This window comes from Chiloscyllium plagiosum, unplaced genomic scaffold (genome assembly GCF_037043375.1).
Source record: "Chiloscyllium plagiosum isolate Xiang-an unplaced genomic scaffold, Cpla_swu_hap1 HiC_scaffold_11, whole genome shotgun sequence".
Lineage (NCBI taxonomy): Eukaryota > Metazoa > Chordata > Chondrichthyes > Orectolobiformes > Hemiscylliidae > Chiloscyllium > Chiloscyllium plagiosum.
Genome location: NW_028270149.1, coordinates 72,745,001 through 72,765,944, shown reverse-complemented (window position 1 = coordinate 72,765,944; position 20,944 = coordinate 72,745,001). Strand labels below are relative to the sequence as shown.

The 20,944-nt window shown below is 43.7% G+C and overlaps 1 protein-coding gene and 1 long non-coding RNA gene across 2 annotated transcripts in view; both read left to right on the top strand.

Annotated features, from left to right (window-relative positions):
* Positions 1-20,944, top strand: part of LOC122557126 (succinate--CoA ligase [ADP-forming] subunit beta, mitochondrial-like) — a 94,303-nt gene that overhangs the window by 2,765 nt on the left and 70,594 nt on the right. Inside the window, exons 2-3 of the mRNA XM_043704465.2 lie at positions 3,917-4,091; positions 6,886-6,985. Of these exons, the coding sequence (XP_043560400.1) occupies positions 3,917-4,091; positions 6,886-6,985 (275 nt within the window). The remainder of the gene's footprint in view (positions 1-3,916; positions 4,092-6,885; positions 6,986-20,944) is intronic.
* On the top strand, positions 10,894-17,499 carry LOC148148829 (uncharacterized). The gene is made up of 2 exons (XR_015758678.1): positions 10,894-16,586; positions 16,711-17,499. It is a non-coding gene; the product is annotated as an uncharacterized LOC148148829 (long non-coding RNA).

The window sequence follows — 20,944 nt, the reverse complement described above, 5'->3', positions numbered from 1 at the left end:
CTCGCCCCCTTACCCCCACCCCCCCTCACCCCTCCTCCCCTCCCCCCTCCCCCCTCCTCCCCCGCCCCCCCTCGCCCCCTTTCCCCCACTTGCTCCCTTTCCCCCCTCGCCCCCTTTCCCCCCCTCGCCCCCTTTCCCCCCCTCGCCCCCTTTCCCCCCCTCGCCCCCTTTCCCCCCCTCGCCCCCTTTCCCTCCCTCGCCCCCTTTCCCTCCCTCGCCCCCTTTCCCTCCCTCGCCCCCTTTCCCTCCCTCGCCCCCTTTCCCCCCCTCGCCCCCTTTCCCTCCCTCTCCCCCTTTCCCCCCCTCGCCCCCCTCACCACCTCCTCCCCCGCCCCGCCCCCTCACCCCCTCCTCCCCCTCGCCCCCTTTCCCCCCTCGCCCCCTTCCCCCCCTCGCCCCCTTTCCCCCCCCTCGCCCCCTTTCCCCCTCCCTCGCCCCCTTTCCCCCTCCCTCGCCCCCTTTCCCCTCCCTCGCCCCCTTTCCCCCTCCCTCGCCCCCCTTTCCCCTCCCTCGCCCCCTTTCCCCCTCCCTCGCCCCCTTTCCCCCTCCCTCGCCCCCTTTCCCCCTCCCTCGCCCCCTTTCCCCCTCCCTCGCCCCCTTTCCCCCTCCCTCGCCCCCTTTCCCCCTCCCTCGCCCCCTTTCCCCCTCCCTCGCCCCCTTTCCCCCTCCCTCGCCCCCTTTCCCCCTCCCTCGCCCCCTTTCCCCCTCCCTCGCCCCCTTTCCCCCTCCCTCGCCCCCTTTCCCCCTCCCTCGCCCCGTTTTACCCCTCCCTCGCCCCGTTTTACCCCTCCCTCGCCCCGTTTTACCCCTCCCTCGCCCCGTTTTACCCCTCCCTCGCCCCGTTTTACCCCTCCCTCGCCCCGTTTTACCCCTCCCTCGCCCCGTTTTACCCCTCCCTCGCCCCGTTTTACCCCTCCCTCGCCCCGTTTTACCCCTCCCTCGCCCCGTTTTACCCCTCCCTCGCCTCGTTTTACCCCCCTCGCCCCGTTTTACCCCCCTCGCCCCGTTTTACCCCCTCCCCCCCTTCGCCCCCTCGCCCCCTCCCCCCTTTGCCCCCTCGCCCCCTCCCCCGCCCCCTTTCCCCCCTCCCCCGCCCCCTTTCCCCCCTCCCCCGCCCCCTTTCCCCCCTCCCCCGCCCCCTTTCCCCCCTCCCCCGCCCCCTTTCCCCCCTCCCCCGCCCCCTTTCCCCCCCTCCCCCGCCCCCTTTCCCCCCTCCCCCGCCCCCTTTCCCCCCTCCCCCGCCCCCTTTCCCCCCTCGCCCCCTTTCCCCCCTCGCCCCCTTTCCCCCCTCGCCCCTTTCCCCCCTCGCCCCCTTTCCCCCCTCGCCCCCTTTCCCCCCTCGCCCCCTTTCCCCCCTCGCCCCCTTTCCCCCCTCGCCCCCTTTCCCCCCTCGCCCCCTTTCCCCCCTCGCCCCCTTTCCCCCCTCGCCCATCTCGCCCCGTCGCCCATCTCGCCCCTCCCCCCGTCGCCCATCTCGCCCCTCTCGCCCCCTCCCCCTCCCCCCTCCCCCCCTCCCCCCTCCCCCCCCTCCCACCCCCCTCCCCTCTCCCCCTCTCCCCCTCCCCCCCCTCCCCCTCCCCCTTCCCCCCCTCCCCCCTCCCCCTCCTCCCACCCTCCCCCCTCCCCCTCCTCCCCCCCTCCCCCCTCCCCCTCCTCCCCTCCTCCCCCCTCCCCCTTCCCCCCCTCGCCCCCTTGTCCCCTTTCCCCCCTCGCCTCCTTTCCCCCCTCGCCTCCTTTCCCCCCTCGCCTCCTTTCCCCCCTCGCCTCCTTTCCCCCCTCGCCCCCTTTCCCCCCTCGCCCCCTTTCCCCCCATCCCACACTCCCTCCCCCCTACTCCCCTGCCCCCCATACTCCCCCTTCCCCTACTCCCCCTTCCCCCTACTCCCCCTTCCCCCTACTCCCCCTTCCCCCTACTCCCCCTTCCCCCTACTCCCCCTTCCCCCTACTCCCCCTTCCCCCTACTCCCCCTTCCCCCTACTCCCCCTTCCCCCTACTCCCCCTTCCCCCTACTCCCCCCTTCCCCCTACTCCACCTTCCCCCTACTCCCCCTTCCCCCTACTCCCCCACTCCCCCTACTCCCCCACTCACCCTACACCCCCACTCACCCTACTCCCCCACTCCCCTACTCCCCACTCCCCTATTCCCCCCCTCCCCACTCCCCTATTCCCCCCCTCCCCACTCCCCTCTTCCCCCCTCCCCACTCCCCTCTTCCCCCACCCCCTCCCCCCACTTGGTTAAAGATGTCTATTTAAATGTTTTTCTTTATATTGGCTATTAAAATAATTTAGCCATGTGTGAACCATATCTGATTGGATAGTACTCTCACTTAAATAAAATCAGGAACTGCAGGCACTGAAGATCTGAAACAAACAAAAATAGAAATATCTCGAAAAACTGAAGACGTCTGGTGGCACCTTTGGAAGGAGTTAACATTTCAACTCCTGTGACCATTCTTCAGAACATTGGATACACTTGTGAGCACTGAAAACATTTGCTCATAGATCACCAGAGTGACGCTGGTGCTTAGCTGAAATTCTGCAGTCGTCCCCCTGGATTAGCCAAACTTGTCTAAACTTGCCATGTGACTGGGCTGCCAATCAGAGCAGAATTTGACCACAAAAATGCAAAATCAACATTATCAATAAAAATATCATTTAATGTCAAGATTTCACCATGAAAGGGCATGCAGAGCCTATGGGAATGTTGTCATAAATGCCACATGCTCTTCAGTCAAGGTGGCTGATGGCCCTGACGAGTCCAATGAATACCTGCTTGCTTGTTTACCTAGCCACAGCTGTCGTAATGCTCTGAGATTTCACACTACAACGTGAAACAGCAAAAATGTATTTGGCTGCATTGAGGACATAGCAGATTTTATCATAGATGTCAAAATAACATGCCAAACAAAACAAGATTATGGAGATTTACCAGAGCTAGCTTTTTCAATGCGATGTCTTGACCTTTTTCAACTTTATAGGAGATAAACATATTGAATAAAGAGTTTATCACATATTTATTGCTTTACTGTGTTTTCATTTGGCATTTGAAACTTGTGTTTTTGACATACACTACACTAATACTCTTTTCGGTTTGCACGGACACGTACTTGTCGAAATGGGATTTCTTTGGCTGTCAAAATTTGCTTAACACTAAGCTGGAGGTGGTTTCCCTGACATTTGATTCATGTAATTTCGCAATAATTTCTTTGTAGGCACAATATGCCGAATGGCCTCTGTTCATGCTGTAACCACCCTGTGTTTCTGTGAACACCTTCTTTCAGTTTGCAAACGTATCAATTCAACACTTTATTCTCCCACTGACCTTCAGCCCTTAGATTGCTGCTGTGTTCCAATTATGTTGAACACATGTTCGAAGTAGAAAATCTAGTTTATTGTCTAGGTATTTTAAAGTTTTCTGGACTCAATGTTTTATTTGACAGTTTAAGTAATAATCTCTCTCCCCAATTTTGGTTCATTTCACTTTTAATTTTTTTTTACGCCGCATATTTCTCTTTCATTTTCTTTGCTTTAAAATGGAAACTGTTAAGGATCCCGGTTTTCACACCACATTGAGCCACACTTTCGTTAATTTGTACCATTTCCACTCTCTTTGGCCAAAACCAGTTGCGTTTCATTTCTCCTGTTCTTCAACCCTTCACAATATCTTACCATTTATTCTACTTTTGTTCACCACCCCGCCCCCCCCCCCCCCCCCTCCGCCTTTCCCCAGGGCATGCTACATTTTTAACTTTATAATCTTTTGACAAAAGGTTACAGACCTGAAAACAAATAACTTTGTTTCGCTTGCTGCCAGACGTATTGAGAATTTCTCGTTTTTCCAATTTCAGATTAAAACATTATTTTGTAAAGTGTCATTCTGAGGGAAAAACTATATCAGTTTTATATTTTGTTCCTAGATTTTTGGTGGATCCTTAAATCCAGTTGCAAGTGAAATCCAGCAACAACAACAACGGAACCTCTCCCTTCATGAATATCTGAGTATGGGTTTATTGAAAGATGCAGGCATAAGTATCCCAAAAGGACAAGTTGCCAGTTCAGCTGATGAAGCCTTCAAAGTTGCCAAAGCAATAGGTATGCAGATTGTGACAGTTTGATGTGAAAATCCAGCATTGTTTTAAAGATTTAGTTGTGCTGCCATCTTCAAGCATTTTCATGCTTTAAAAACAAGTGATTTAGACTGCGGAACCAGTATTGTGAGAATTGATCCCTACCATTTTGATAACCTATACAGTTTGACTTCAGTGTCCTCTAACTTGGAAACCCCAATCTAAATAATCCACAACTTCATAAAATACAAAGGACTCCCCTGCTCCTCAGATGCTGCCTGAACGGCTGTGCTTTTCCAACACTGTACTTTTTGACTGCGATCTCCAGCATTTGTAGTCCTCACTTGCTTCCAAAGTAAATATAAGCACAACTTCATGTTGACCCATTCACACTTGAAATTTGCAGGTCCAATCCATGCAGTGCTGAACTAATTGACAAGGGCACCTGCAGTGCTATTAGGAAGGGAGTTCCACAATGTTAATCCTGTGACAGTCAAAGAACATGATATCATTCAAGTCAGGGTGGTGAGTGGCTTGGAAGGGAGCTTGCTGGTTTTAATGTGGCCCTTGTTCTTCTAGGTAGTAGATGTTGTGAGTTTGAAGGTGTTGCTGGAGGAACCGTGACAAGTTACTGCAATACATTTTGTACAGATTTCTGCCACTGTTATCAGTGGTGTGAAGGGAGTGACTGATGATGTAATGGATGAGATAGCAATCAAGCAGACTTCTCTGTCATGGAAGTATCAAACTTCTTGAATGCTCTACTCATGGACAGTATTCAGTTACAATCCTGACTTGAGCCTTGTAGATGGTAGACAGGCATTTGGACGACAGAATGTGAGTTACTTACTGCAGAATTCTTATCCTCTGACTTGCTTTTGTACTTTATTTATTATCTGGTCCAGTTCAGTTTCTGGTCAGTCGTGACCTTTAGGATGTCTATAGTCGGAGAATTTATGAATGGTAATGCCACTGGAAGTCAAGAGGTGGTGGTTAGATTCTCTTTTGTTGGAGATGGTCATTGCTTAACAATCGTGTGCCATGAATATTACTTATCACTTATTAAACTGAGCCTGGATTTTGTCAGGTAATGCAGAGTATGGACATAGACTTCTTCAATACCTGATGACATGTGAATCGGGCTGCACAGTGTGCAATTAAAGAAAATAGGAGCAGAATTAGGCCGTTTTTCCCTTTTATCTTTCAACATCTGTACTACTGAGCTTATGATAGAGGGGAGATCATTGATGAAGCAGTTGAATTTGTTTGGGTCTAAGAGATGCTACCTTGAGATACTCCTGCAGTAGTCACCTGGGTCTGAGATGATTAATGTCTAATAACCCCAACAATCTTCCTTTGTGCCAGTTATGACTCCAGCCAGTAGAAAATGTTTCCGAACTCCTAATGACTCCAGTTTTATTAGAGTTCCTTAATGCCGTATGTAGTCGAATGGTGTCACTGTAACCTGAGTGAGGATGATACAATGTGTGCTGTAAAATACCAGGGCAGTTAGATATGCGTGTGCAAGTATGCAGATCAGGGATGAGATGGCCCATCATTGCTCTTCCCTTAAATTTTTTTCTTTGACATCTAATGTCCATACCAAGCAAATTATTGAAAACATTTACTCCTAAATGCTTGTAAATTTGACAGAAAATGGACCTAGTTTTCCAAAGTGTTAATCTGATTTAAGATACAAGTCTTATAATTATGCTGAGTTGGAGATTTCTTGAGTTAAACGAGAGTTAAACTCAAACAAGAGTTTAAGTCTTTACTGAGTCAAGCTCTGGTGTTATGCTGCTGTGTCCATTGTGGTAGTTTAGGTTAATTCTTGTGGATATAAGAAAGTGATCACTCAGCTCTGGCTCACGTAAAGTGTGCAGCGATAGAGAGTTGCGCACATGTTCATTCTTGAATTTCGAGAGAGGACATCTTCGCTGTTCATACTTGAACTAAAAACAATTAACACAAAGTCATTTTTGACTTGGGTGTAGAAGTCAATGCATTTGATAGTTTAATTATATTTTTCTGTAGTATAATTCTGATTTAAATTTTGTTCCATTAATTAATGCACACAGCATTGAATATCAGCAGTTTTATCCCATGGAAATCCAATATCATTGACCTTGAATGTGATGTTCCCCTCTCAGTCTGTTTGTCCTTAAGTTACATGTTGACTGGTTATTGATTTCAAATATGAACCGAGCAAATAGTGGAAGGGATACTTTCTGCAGGAGGCATAGTTTAATTTGATTTCAGTTCTTTGTTGATGACACAGAATTATTTGTTAAATGAACTTCATTAAAATATCTTTTGAGTACAGATTAGATCCAGATAAAACAAAGGATGACGTGCAAAGCAGTTAAAATGAATTAAAATAATCCGTCTCATTTGTGTTGAAGTAAGAGTTTCGTGGCATTGTTTGAAGGAGGGATGATGAGTTTATTCAAAGTCTGGCCAATATTTTATCCTTGACCTACATCGTGCAGGACATTTTATTCAGTTATTTATCTTGTTCTATTTATGGGATCTTGCTCCATAGATATTTGTTACTATGTATCTCACACCAAAAGTACTTAACTCATTACAAAGTGTTTTTGAATGTCCCAGGACTGTCAAAGGTGCAATAAATGCAAGTACGAGATTTTTTTTCTGTATTTGTGCAGTACTTGGTATACATTATATTTTAAAATGCCATTCTCAGTTCTTTGGTAGCCTCTTTTACATTTGCTTTGGATTGAGTGATAGACTGATTTCACATTTCAAATAAACCAGGTATGATTGAACTGACTGAATCATTAAACATTTTGTCCCTATAGGGTCGAAAGATGTAGTAGTGAAAGCACAAGTTCTTGCTGGTGGTCGAGGCAAAGGGGAATTTGAAGGTGGGCTGAAGGGAGGAGTGAAAATCGTTTACTCGTAAGTTTGGGTGATCCCTCATATTTATTTGATATTCAGAGGTGTAATGTTCACTTTCTCGGTATAGTATTAACACCAGACCAACCCCCCCCCCCCCCCCCCCCCCCCCACTCCATGGTCCCAGTAGGATCTGATTATTACTTTAGGTCTATGGTGCACATCACTTTGCTACCAGTCTACAGGGCAAAGTGATTTGCGTCATAACCCGGTTAGCTCCTTTTTTGAGTCGGTAAAAGATTTCTCACTGTACTTGCATTTGTCTGAGGTTTATAGTGCAAGGACTGATTATCCAGGATAATGGCATGATGCCAAATTGACAAATCTCAGATATAACGCCAAAATTTATTTAAGAAAGCACAATAAACATTAATTATTCCAAGGAGATATTGTAAATATTGCTGCCCATTGAAAACATGGGCAAGATTCATTAGTACAATTGTCAGGAGCTTTGTTGTTAAACTAAATAAATTTCAAAGGCTGTTAATATTAGTAGAGGAGACAATATAAACAGAAAATATTGAATGTGCTATGCAGCGATAGTATATTGTGTTATTGATTAAAAGGCTTCCAGTCCTTCTGGGATTTTGTTTTAGCACAAAGCAAATCTGATCTGTCTGCATTCTGCCTGTTAGAAGATTTATTATACACAATCAAGTTGAAAGATCGGCATGCAATAGTACATTCAGAATTTCATGCCTCTAAAATCAGTTAATTGGAATGGACCTATGAGGATTTTTCGTTATTTAAAAGGAGGATGTGGGTATTGCCATACAAAAATAGGTCTTAATAGATCAATGAACTGAACCTTAATGGTAAAGTGATCAATTTCAGCATTACTAAAGTCAAGGTCCATGTCAACATGTTCTAAAGATCTGAAATGTCCTAGAAAATAAAACGTTTGCCTGAATCACACAGTATACTTAAACAAAATAATGCTTGTTGTATTTCAATAAGTTTATTAAAATTGTTTTGAACTTGTTCTGTAAAAGATCATTCAGAAGTTATATGAAAATATAGGTTTGGAAAGGCTTAGTACAATGTAGTCTAATGAGACCGACTGAAATTTATACAGATAACCAATCTTAGCAGTCTGCTAGAATGTGTTACATACAATACATTAGAACCCTAATATAAAATATCAATAATCTAATGAAACTTTTCCAGGAGAATTTGCAGTGAATCATTGCACATAGAAATTCAAAAGTAAATGTAGGAATTTAAGCTATTTGACTGTTTGGACATAGAGTCATAGAGATGTACAGCATGGAAACAGACCCTTCCGTCCAACCCGTCTATGCCGACCAGATATCTCAACCCAATCTAGTCCCACCTGCCAGCAGTTAGCCCATATCCCTCCAAACCCTTCCTATTCATATACCCATCCAAATGCCTTTTAAATGCTGCAATTGTACCAGCCTCCACTACTTTCTCTGGCAGCTCATTCCGTACACGTTACACCCTCTGTGTGAAAAAGTTGCCCCTTAGGTCCCTTTTATATCTTTCCCCTCTCATCCTAAACCTGTGCCCTCTAGTTCTGGACTCCCCAACCCCAGGGAAAAAACTTTGCCTATTTATCCTATCCATGCCCCTCATAATTTTCTAAACCTCTATAAGATCACCCCTCAGCCTCCGACGCTCCAGGGAAAACAGCCACAGCCTGTTCAGCCTCTCCCCATAGCTCAAATCCTCCAACCCTGGCAACATCCTTGTAAATCTTTTCTGAACCCTTCCAAGTTTCACAACATTCTTCCGAAAGGAAGGAGACCGGAATTGCACGCAATATTCCAACAGTTGCATAATCAATGTCCTGTGCAGCCACAACATAACATCCCAACTCCTGCATTCAATACTCTGACCATTAAAAGAAAGCATACCAAACGTCGTCTACACTATCCTATCTACCTGCGACTCCACTTTCAAGGAGCCATGAACATGCACTCCAAGGTCTCGAGGGCCTTACCATTAAGTGTATAAGTCCTGCTTAGATTTACTTTCCCAAAATGCAGCACCTCGCATTTATCTGAATTAAAGTCCATTTGTCACATCTCGGCCCATTGGACCATCTGATCAAAATCCCATTGTAATCTAAGGTAACCTTCTTCGCTGTCCACTACACCTCCAATTTTAGAGTCATCTGCAAACTTACTAACTATACCTCTTATGCTCGCATCCAAATAATTTATATAAATGACAAAAGGTAGAGGACCCAGCACCGATCCTTGTGGCATTCCACTGGTCACAGGCCTCCAATCTGAAAAACAATCCTCCACCACCACCACCCTCTGTCTTCTACCTTTGATCCAGTTCTGTATCCAAATGGCAAGTTCTCCCTGTATTCTGTGAGATCTAACCTTGCTCACCAGTCTCCCATGGGGAACCTTGTCGAACGCCTTACTGAAGTCCATATAGATCGCGTCTACCGCTCTGCCCTCATCAGTCCTCTTTGTTACTTCAAAAAACTCAATTAAGTTTGTGAGACATGATTTTCCACGCGCAAAGCCATGCTGACTATCCCTAATCAGTCCTTGCCTTTCCAAATACATGTACATCCTGTACCTCAGGATTCCCTCCAACAACTTGCCCACCACCGAGGTCAGGCTCACTGGTCTATAGTTCCCTGGCGTGTCCTTACTACCCTTCTTAAAGAGTGGCAAGGCTTAGTACAATGTAGTCTAATGAGACCTACTGAAATTTATACAGATAACCAATCTTAGGAGTCTGCTAGAATGCAATATATTAGAACCCTAATATAAAATATCAATAATCTAATGATACTTTTCCAGGAGAATTTGCAGTGAATCATTGCACATAGAGTGGCACCATGTTAGCCAACCTCCAGTCTTGCGGCACCTCACCTGTGACTATCGATGATACAAATATCTCAGCAAGAGGCCCAGCAATCACTTCCCTATGTTCCCACAGAGTTCTAGGGTACACCTGATCATGTCCTGGGGATTTATCCACCTTTATGCGTTTCAAGACATCCAGCACATCTTCTTCTGTAACATGGACATTTTGCAAGGTGTCACTGTCTATTTTGCTACTTTCTATATCTTCCATATCCTTTTCCACAGCAAATACTGATGCAAAATACTTGTTTAGTATCTCTCCCCATTTTCTGCGAGTCCACACAAAGGCCGCCTTGCTGATCGTTGAGGGGCCCTATTCTCTCCTGAGTTACCCTTTTGTCCTTAATGTATTTGTAAATTTGGGTTCTCCTTAATTTTATTTGCCAAAGCTACCTCATGTTCCTTTTTTGCCCTCCTGGTTTCCCTCTTAAGTATACTCCTACTTCCTTTATACTCTTCTAAGGATTCACCCGATCTATCCTGTCTATACCTTATATATGGTTCCTTCTTTTTCTTAACCAAATCCTCAATCTTTTTCATTATCCAGCATTCCCTATACCTATCAGCCTTTCCGTTCACCCTAACAGAATATACTTTCTCTGGATTCTCGTTATCTCATTTCTGAAGGCTTCCATTTTCCAGCCGTCCCTTTACCTGCGAACATTTGCCCCCAATCAGCTTTTGAAAGTTCTTGCCTAATACCGTCAAAATTGGCCGTTCTCCAATTTAGAACTTCAACTTTTAGATCTGGTCTATCCTTTTCCATCACTATTTTAAATCTAATAGAATTATAGTCGCTGGCCCCAAAGTGCTCCCCCACTGACACTTCAGTCACCTGCCCTGCCTTATTTCCCAAGAGTAGGTCAAGTTTTGCACCTTCTCTAGTAAGTACATCCATATACTGAATCAGAAAATTTTCTTGCACGCACTTAACAAACTTCTCTCCATCTAAACCCATAACACTATGGCATGAAAGGTAATAAAGGACAATATTCTCCTGTGTCATCATTGTCACAGGAATATGTGAACAATGCAGCGTGAGGAGGAAGTTGTGGAGTAAATGACCATTTCTTGTGACTGCCCATATTTTTGTACAGCCCTGCCATTATCTTCAAAAACAGTTAAACAGTAATTATCATGGCTTAGTCCCCATTGAAATTAATTGTGATTGCCATTTTCCTACACTTAAATCATTTTTCACATCATTAGCATTTAGAGTTAAAATAATAATGTATTGTGTATTATATTATAAGATATTCACTGAATCAAATGATTTTTAAATGATCCAGGAAATAATTTTGATGTCTTTAAATAAAATGCACTGAGGGTAGAAATAACAGAGTTTGACATGAGTACGACTGATGCATGCTTTAGAAAATATATGCGGATTTTCAAGTACTTTATCTTGTGGCTGTCAGACTTCAGATGCATTTGAATTTTGAGCAAACTAGCAAGGAGATAGCAACCAGTTCACTATAGGCTTCCATCTAGCATTGAGGATTGTTTGCTGGTATTAAAGGTAATATGCAAAAAAATCAGTGTGCACTATTAATCACGTTCACACACAGTTTGCTAGTCCTAATTTTTACTTAGGTGAATATAACTATGTGTTCAATGAATTCTGGGGCTGTCGTATCTTGGAATGCCATCAAAATATGCATTTATTACTGTTGTAGAGTTCACACAAAATAAACCACTTTATAAGCCAATGGTGTAAGTGTGGATGGAAGTATTTCGAAGAAATTAAAGGAAGATGAAAAAACACTATTGAAAAGATTAAAAAGTGTTCCGAAACATTTGATAAACCAACTCAAGTATGTTTAATTCATTAAAAAAAATTAAAGTTTATAAGCATAAATAAGGTATTTTTAAACTGGATGTGAATATTGAACAAGATGATGGTTATCCTCTGGTAATTATCATTGGCCTGAATTAATATATCAGCTCCTATGTTCATGGTATCTGTCTAATCCTTGAACTTTCTTAACCAATCATCATTCCTTACAGACTCCATCATGGAAGGCAGGACATTTAACACTATCTAAGATGATGTGACATGTATTACAAACTTCTGGTTCCTTCTCTGACCCAACAGGAGCTTCACCTCACAACAGATCTGAAACCTATGGTATAAGCAGCTAAGAACCTGCCTACTGGAGCAAGATAGCCTAATCCATAGATAGGTAGGACAGCACTTTGAGACCAGGTACCTAGCAGTGTTTAGCTGTTTTAAGTGAAGCTGACTGTTTTAATTATATAGGATTAATCAAATAATGTACATTTGCATGGGGAAGTCTTAAGGCTTATTTCTTAAAGCATATTTCTTTACAGAGTTAATGTCAGCAGTCATTATATAGCACAGTTGTGTTCAATTGTACTATTGGCAAAATAACCACAAAAATGTGCAATTTTGTAAATATCTTGTAAATTTAATGGCACTAGAATTAGAATTAGAAACCCTACAGTGTGGAAACAGGCCATTTGGCCCAACAAGTCCACACTGACCCTCCGAAGAGTAACCCACACAGACCCAGTCCCCTACCCTATTACTCTACATTTCCCCTAACTAATGTACCTAGACTACACATCCCTGAACATTATGGGAAATTTAGCATGGCCAATTCACCTAACCTGCACATCTTTGGATTGTGGGAGGAAACTGGAACATCCAGAGGCAACCCACGCGGACACTGGGAGAATGTGCAAACTCCACAAGGACGATCGCCTGAGGCTGGGATTGAACCCGGTCTCTGGTGCTATGAGGCGGCAGTGCTAACCACTGAGCTACTGTGGTGCCTAAATAGCAAATGGAAGCGTATCTGCTTTTCTGTGAAGTCTATTTCCCAACAAATTCGCTTATAGATTTCTAGATACAGCAATTTTAAAATATTCTTGTATGCTTATCAGGCTGAGGAATGGTGATGCCAGAGCAAAAGTAGTTCAAATCTCAGGCATGTAGTATGTGCATAAAGCATTCACTAATTAAGGGTTGAGAAGTTTGATACAGAATATAATTCAGTGATGATTCTTCCACTGAACTGATTTAATTGCAGAATCACAGCAACACTTCAGTTATGAATGCAAGCATTCGTAATGTTTCGTGCATTTACTACTTATGAATAGTGATCATGGCTACCATTCCTTAATATTCCATAAAGCTGTAGCAATATTGAATTGCAATGGCAGCAAAGTAGACATTGAGTTTGTTGAGCCCCTGCCACTTGTGTTCCACAAAATTGAACCAAAAATATGGCATTCCACCGAATTCCATTGCTAACTTAAACAGCAAAAAGAAATAGCTTAAATTTCAAATATTATCTCTTGCTTTGGCAAAATAATCTGATTCCATCTTTAATTGGGCATCCCTTCTCTCTTTTTAATTTCATCCAGTCCCAGTATTTACCCACCAAAAGTTCAGCTTCTTGTTGAGAGTAAAATTAGTCAGATGGATTTGTGTTTCATTTTATGATTCAGTCATTCCTGAAAAGTACATGGTTTGTGTTACATGAGAGCAGGGTAGTGAACATTTTGTTTTGACCAATATGGATTCATAAAACCAATAGTTTTAGAAGCAGAAATAGGGTTTAATAACCTGCTCAGTTTTTTGGAAGATATAACTAGCAGGATAGATGAGGGATGTGATGTATTTGGATATTTTGAAAACTTTCGACAATTTCCCACATAAGTTATTGTGCAGAATTAAAACATATCGGATTGGTGGTAATATACAGGCGCAGATGGAGAACTGATTAGCAGGCAGGAAACAGGGCAGGAATAAATGGATTGTTTTCTGAGAGGAAATGGGGACAAATGGGATACCACAGAAATCAGATGTTGGCACCCAGCTGTTCACAGTGTATATCAAAGGTTTGGAAAAGGAAATGAAACATGATTTCCAAGAAAATGTGAATTTGTTTATTTCAGTAAAAAAAAATGGAAAATTAATATTTGAAGGGTGACAAGTTAGGAAAGGTTGATGTACAAAGGGACTTGTAAATATTTTAAATTAACCTGTTCACACATGTTATGATATTCTTCTGTAGCAGGCAGGATTTGAACCTGGATGTACTCGATCAAAAGTCCCACTGCTTCACAAGAGCCCACTCTAGGTGTCCTTGCACACCAATCATTGAAAACAAGCATTAGGAAGGAAAGACTGTGTTGAGTACAAGAGCAATTTGCGGAGGTCTTCCTGTAGCTGTGCAGGACCCTGGTGAGACCTCACCTAGAGTTTCGTGTGCAGTTTTGGTCTACTTACCTCAGAAAAGATATACATGCTATAGAGGGAATCCAGCGAAGGTTCACCAGAGGGGAGCATGGTGCAGGGATTCACGGGATCCATTCACAGAAGAGACTGGTGAGAATTAACCCACAGAATGTTCAGAGCAGACCTGGAATATCTAAGATGTATTCTGACCAAAAATTCATAAATGTTCACTTTCTAACAGAACTCTCAGGAATATTGATCCAAACTGAGAATTGTGGCAAAGTTGAGGATAGTACATAGTCTAGGCTGTATGCAGCATAAAATTGACTTCAGTATTATGATTTCCTTTATGTGGTTTAGTGCCATGGTAACATTGCAATTGTGTGTTATGAGGAAATTGTGATATACCTTTTGTTTAAACTGAATTTGTTAACTCCCTGAAATGCCACTTGGTGGCAGGATAGACTGAGCAAATGGCCTGTTGAAAAATCTTATCTGTTGAAATCAGAATCTTGACTTATTGTACTATGTATTCTTTTGAAAAATGATGATGGCTGATGGTATTTAAATGCAGTAACCTTTATTTAGTCTACTTGCTCACATTACTAAAAAGCAAGTGCTTATTACCAAACAGGATGGTAGATATTTAAAAATCTCTTTCACTATCTTCCGCAAAAGGCAGCGGATGCAGTGTCAGTTGTTAATTTTAAATCTGAGATAGATAATTTTTTTTGTTAAGCAAAGGTATTAAGGGAATTGCCAAAGGCAGGTATATGAAGTTAGGCCACAGATCAGTCATGTTATCATCAAATGGTGGAACAGGCTCAAGGATCTGAATGGCCTACTCCTGCTCTTAATCCCTAACTTAAGTATCTCACAACAATAACCTGCTACACAATGCAATTCGACTTTGTTTTCATCAAGCCATTTTCATTGGATGTCTGATAACTTTTATTGACTTCTCAAAGTATTAATGGAATTCAATAGGATATTTACCAAAAGTATTAAAGTATTTAATGCTTCCAGTTGACTTGGAAAGGGGAATACATTGGAAAATTTAACTTGAAAGTTAGGAAATTAGTGTGTGCTTTACCTCCAAAACCATGTAGCACTTAACTGTGTTATGTGATGTATAGTTACTTCTGCAGTGATTGTCACAAGATCAGCCAGGTGAGCCTTATAGAATATGACTTCCCAGATTGGGACTTTTAATCTGGTCCAATCAAGGAGCCCAGATATTGGCAGGAGTGTCAGAATCTTGTTCACTGTGGCACTGAGGGAGCTGGATCAATGTCAAGGCCTTTCCATGTGAAAATAAAAGGTGACTTGGTTTCGGGATATCGGCCTCTGTAGAATTATTTCAGTGATGATGAGAGAAAAGCATGTTGCTGAAGAAATTTACTCACAGTAGCTGTCTTTGAATTGTGGTAATCATTTCTGGCATCATGCAGTTTTTTGGGAAGCATGACCCATTTGATCCTCCCATCGAAGACTGGGCCCAGTATGTGCAAAGAATCCGCTATTAATTCCAGCAAAATGACATTGCTTTTCATCTGCCCCATCGAGTAGTTCTGCTAACAGCTATCTTGTATGTTGACTCGGAAATGTTTCCACAATTCTGCGAGGCCCGCTCCATGCCATTTACCTTACAGGCAAAAGTGAGGGCAGAAGGCTGGAAAGTGAAGGAATCATTGAACCTGTCTAGTTTGCAGAATGAGCAGCACCAGTTGTACCTTTTGTGAAGCTCAGTTCACTCTTGTGGGGATTTTAAACAAACAGTAAACTGCTTTTCACAGCTGGATAAATATCCAATCCCTTGCACAGAGGATTTATACGCGAAGCTGACAATGGTGGGGGGTGTGGGTGTTGTCCTTCACAGAGGTGAACATACGTACTTGCAATTGCGGTTAGATGAGGATGCCTAGAAGTATGCTACAGTTAATACCCATAAGAGCTTGTGCTAATATACAAGACTGCCGTTTGAGGTGTCATCAGTCTGCACTGCTTTTCAGCCGATAACGGAGAACATTTTACAAGATCTACCCCAAGCCACCATTTATCTCAAAGATGTGCTAATAACAAGAATAGCAAGGAGCACTTCGAGCACACGGACATAGTCCTTACATGTTTCTCCCAGGCAGCAGGGGGCAGGGTGGCAGGGTGAAACAACATCAGGAATGCCAATGTCGGTTACAAGACTCCACTAAGCGAGAGAGACAGTTTATTTCAGGGGACAATGTTTGGTGTTGGAACCATGGGAATGCCCCTGCATGGGAAAAAGGCATGATCAACGTGATGTCAGGTCCGGTGACGTATAATGTTCAGGTGGGTGTGACGGTCCTGAGTAAGCACGGGATCCATATGAAAGCTGCAAACTTGCAAACGGCGTGCCAGGCTCCTTCATTGCCTTTTCGACTGTTCCAGTTCCCATGGGTTCTCCCTCGCTGTCCAGTGTTGAAGCTACCTTGGAATCTGTGATGGGCACAATGGATGTCGCTGCCTCAATGATTTCCGCTGCAAGGTGGTGCTGGAGCAAGACACTCTGGTCAGAGCTCGTCTGCTCTGCACGCTCTTCTTTTTCTTCTCCTTTTCTTCCTCCTAGTGTCTTTTAAAATTTTTCTTATTTTCTTCCCTTCGATCCTGGCTTTCAACAATGCCCCCCACCTCAGCCTCCGGTGACCTCTAGCGAGGAACAAGGATTCCCTGCCTCCACGCTGACTCTCGGCTTCCCGGTGTTTTGGCGTAGTGACCTCCCATCCGGCGCAGCAACCTCCTGGCATACCATAGAGACCTTCTGGCCTCTGGCAGCGGCCTCCCAGTGTGTCACTGGCACAGTGTGGAGACAGGGCATGGTGCGGTTTGGAAGCTAAGTGCCAGCATGGTCTGCTGTACCGAACTCTTTTCTGTAACGCTGGATATTTTATTTCTATAACAAATCTTGTGACTAAAGAAGCTGTGCTCAGGTAATTTTATATCTAAGTCGGCCCTGTAATTGGCCACATATAAACTTTTCACTATGCTTATTGAGTATATCTGACAATAAAGGCTATTCTATTCCAATCTATTCTATTCACTGCCGGAAGAGGAGAATGGATTTCTTCTGAGCTGCTCTGGTTGCAGGAGATGAGCTAATGTGTGTTACACGCCATCCGTATCAGAGGCAGATTTGGAGGAACCTGACGCGGTGCTAAAACGCCCCAAGAGGAGCCACAAAAAAAAAGAATTGGCCTAGTCCTCAGACTCAGAGGGTAAGTGATGTAGCGATGGTAATGAGGTCAGTCAGGTGGATCTCATACAATATGAGTTCCCAGATTGGAGCTGTTAACATGGTCTGATCGGGAAGCCTTGGCTGACAGATATAAACAGGACTGTCAGAGGTTTTGAGATCTGGCTGTGAGGAAGCTGTGTCAGTGTCATGTACTATGCCCGTGTAAATAAAGAGTGACTTGGTGAAGGGATACTTGCCTCTGGAGTTATTTCAACTTCTCTGTGTGGCCAGAAAGTATTGCCCTTGGCAAATCAGTGTCAGCATAGAGACATGGTATACCTTTGTACACTTGGTCAAATGTTTAATTACAAATATGTCCACAGTCAGATGTACCAGAATTGTCACTTCTATTCACTGATAGCTTTCCAAAGACCTTGCCAAGACAGAAAGCAGAATCTTGATGCGTTTTCATATTTGTTAAATAAGGATCGTGCCGTCTTTTTTATTGTGTTGTGGATTGAAAGGGAGAATTACTATTTTAAAAGCCAAGGATGAGGAAAGGATTACCATGCTTTTTAAAAGCAGGTTACCACCTCTCATTGTAAATGTTGCTACACTGTTGTTTTTCTCAACCAGTAGGAGGGATTTAGTTGCAGATGATCTATGACCAGGAAGTGTCTGCAAAATGAGAGTCAGCTGGTACCAAGTAGCTGAGTGATAACCAGTTGTCGATAGCAAAAGCCTACCTGCCAACAACAGGATGTCTGGCTCCAAGGTAGCTGAATAGCTTCTTGGCGTGAATAAGATAGCAGAAGCCAACGGTCCTCCAGGAAGGAAGGAAGGAACACGCTGTTCTTTTTTCTGTAATAAAAAGACCATCAAAAGCCTAAAAAAATATTTTCCCTCACCAGTTGCTTAAGCTGCTGCTTTGTACTCTTGTCAACAACTTTGATAAGTTGTCAACACTATGAAATACCTGGAAAAGAGGGTGATTGATGAGGTGCAAGTCATGGCAAGTCAAAAGAATCATTTTAGCAAATCACGTGAACAGGGACCATTGAACTGCCCTCCCAGATTTTCCATCCAGTGTTTGGGGGGAGGAAGAATGGTGTGTGTATGTGTCTGCCTGCCTGAGTATAACAGGAGATTTACCAGGGGTCAGAGCTTTAAGTAGTGATGGTTTCTAACCTTTTGCTTGTAACTAGACCCTAGTTGCTTGGAGCAATTCTTGTTAACCAAGAAACTTGGTTTGTACTGTCTGTCAAATCTACATCCAAAAGCTGCTAAAGTAGTTCTGAATGATTGCTTTTAATTTGCTACGATTTTGCCCTTGCACTATTACACTTGGGACAAAAGCAGAAGTTGCTGGAAGGGTTCAGCAAGTCTGGCAGCATCTGTGAAGAGAAATCAAAGTTAACATTTTGGGTCCGGTGATCCTTCCTCAGAATATTGGATATGTCAGTACAATTGCGCACATGCTGGAGGATGCAATGCACAAATGTTTTGTAGTATCAAATTCAACTTCTGTTTTTATTTAAGATGATTTTATTAAAACTACCAATGATTTTAGGTAGTTAGGTGAGGAGCTAATCAGACCCAATACAGGATGCTGTCTTTGGATGTAATGTTATAGAGTCATAGAAATGTACAGCATGGAAATAGACTCTTCGGTCCAACTCATCCATGCTAACCAGGTATCCTAAACTAATCTAGTCCCATTTGCCAGCATTTGGTCCATATCCCACTAAACTCTTCCTTTTATGTACCCCTCTAGGTGCCTTTTAAATGTTGTAATTGTACCAACCTCCACAACTTCCTCTGGCAACTCATTCATACATGCATCACTGTGTGAAAAAGTTGCCCACTAAATCCCTTTTAAATCTTTCCCTTCTCACATTAAGCCTATGCCCTCTAATTTTGGACAACCCCACCTCGGGGAAGAGATCTTGTCTATTTACCCGATCCCTGTCCCTTACTTTGTAAATCTCTATAAGGTCACCCCTCAGCTTCCGATGCTGCAGGGACAATAGCACCAGGCTATTCAGCCTCTCCCTAAAGCTCAAACCCTCCAACCCTGGCAACATTCTTGTAAATCTTTTCTGAACCCTTTCAAGTTTCATAACATCCTATAGCAGGGATACCAGAACTGCACTGGTATTCTAAAAATGGCCTAACAGCTGCAACATGACCTCCCAACTCCTACGCTCAATGCACTGACCAGTAAAGGAAAGCATAGCAAATGCCTTCTTCACTATCCTATCGACCTGCAAATCCACTTTCAAGGAACTATGTACCTGCAGTCCAAGGTCTTTTTGTTCAGCATAGTTATTCCGTTCTTGGGCTGTGTCTGATGACAGTTTAAGGACTAAACATGGACTAAAGATATTTTCAAATCATCTTATTCAGAGATATTATTTGCACACCTCTGGAGCTGGAAGGACTCAAACCCAGGTCTCCTGTCTCAGACGTAGAGACACTACCACTGTGCCACAAAAGCCCCCAACGAATATGGGCCAAAGATATTTGTCAATCTGTTCAAATGTACTTCTGGAGAAGGTGGGATTTGATCCTGGTTCAGAGGTGTTGACACTGGCACAGTGCCTTGAAAGTCCTTAAAACGTGGGCTAAACAGGTGCTGTGCTGTTAAGACAAACCTGCCTACAAGTCTGCAAAATCATTACTATTGTGTTGTGTTAAGGGTTCTAGTTGTGCAATAGCAGCGTTCCTTCCTCTGAGCCAGGAGCATCAGGTTCAAATCCCACCTACTCCAGATTTGAATAACAACATCTCTGAGCAGGTTCATTCGAAAATATCTACGTCTCAAGGAATTGTTTGGGTTCTAGTCATGCATTGGTAGCGTCTCTGCCTTTGGGCCAGAAAACCTGGGTCAGTTCCAGCCTACTCCAGAGGTGTGACTTGACACATCAGAACAGGCTATTTTTAAAAAAAGTCATACCATTCTTCTGAGAACTTTGATTAGATTAGATTAGAGATTAGATTAGATTACTTACAGTGTGGAAACAGGCCCTTCGGCCTAACAAGTCCACACTGACCCGCCGAAGCATAACCCACCCAGACCCATTCCCCTACATTTACCCCTTCACCTAACACTACAGAAAATTTAGCGTGGCCAATTCACCTAACCTGCACATTTTTGGATTGTGGGAGGAAACCCACGCAGACACGGGGAGAATGTGCAAACTCTACACAGACAGATGCCTGTTGATTACTTTCACACTTAATTTTGAATTTGCTGGGAGGTACTGAGCCAGAGATCTTCAGGGTTGCCACTGAAATACTGATTCGATGTACTTTCATGGTGCAGAGTGTGGGAGCTTCACAGAACAAATTCACCTCTGAAGTGGCCTAACCTTCAGGATGTCTCAGGAATGGAGTAAAAGGCCATGACTGTTCTAAGAGCAGAAGTTGGCCATTCAGCTTCTCAAGCCTGCTCTGCCAATCAAGTTTGTGACAGATCATCTCCCTCTAGACCATATTCCCCTCACTATCCCCATATCCCTTCATATCACTAGTATCTAGACATATGTCATAAACCTGCTCAGTGATTGGGTTTCCATGGCCCTTTGAGATAGAGAATCCCAAAGCTCCACCCATCATTGTTATTCTTTGTTTCTTCTTCTTCCTCTTGGTGCTTTCTTTTCTTTTTTCTCTCTCCCACTCCTGTCCTCCAGCGA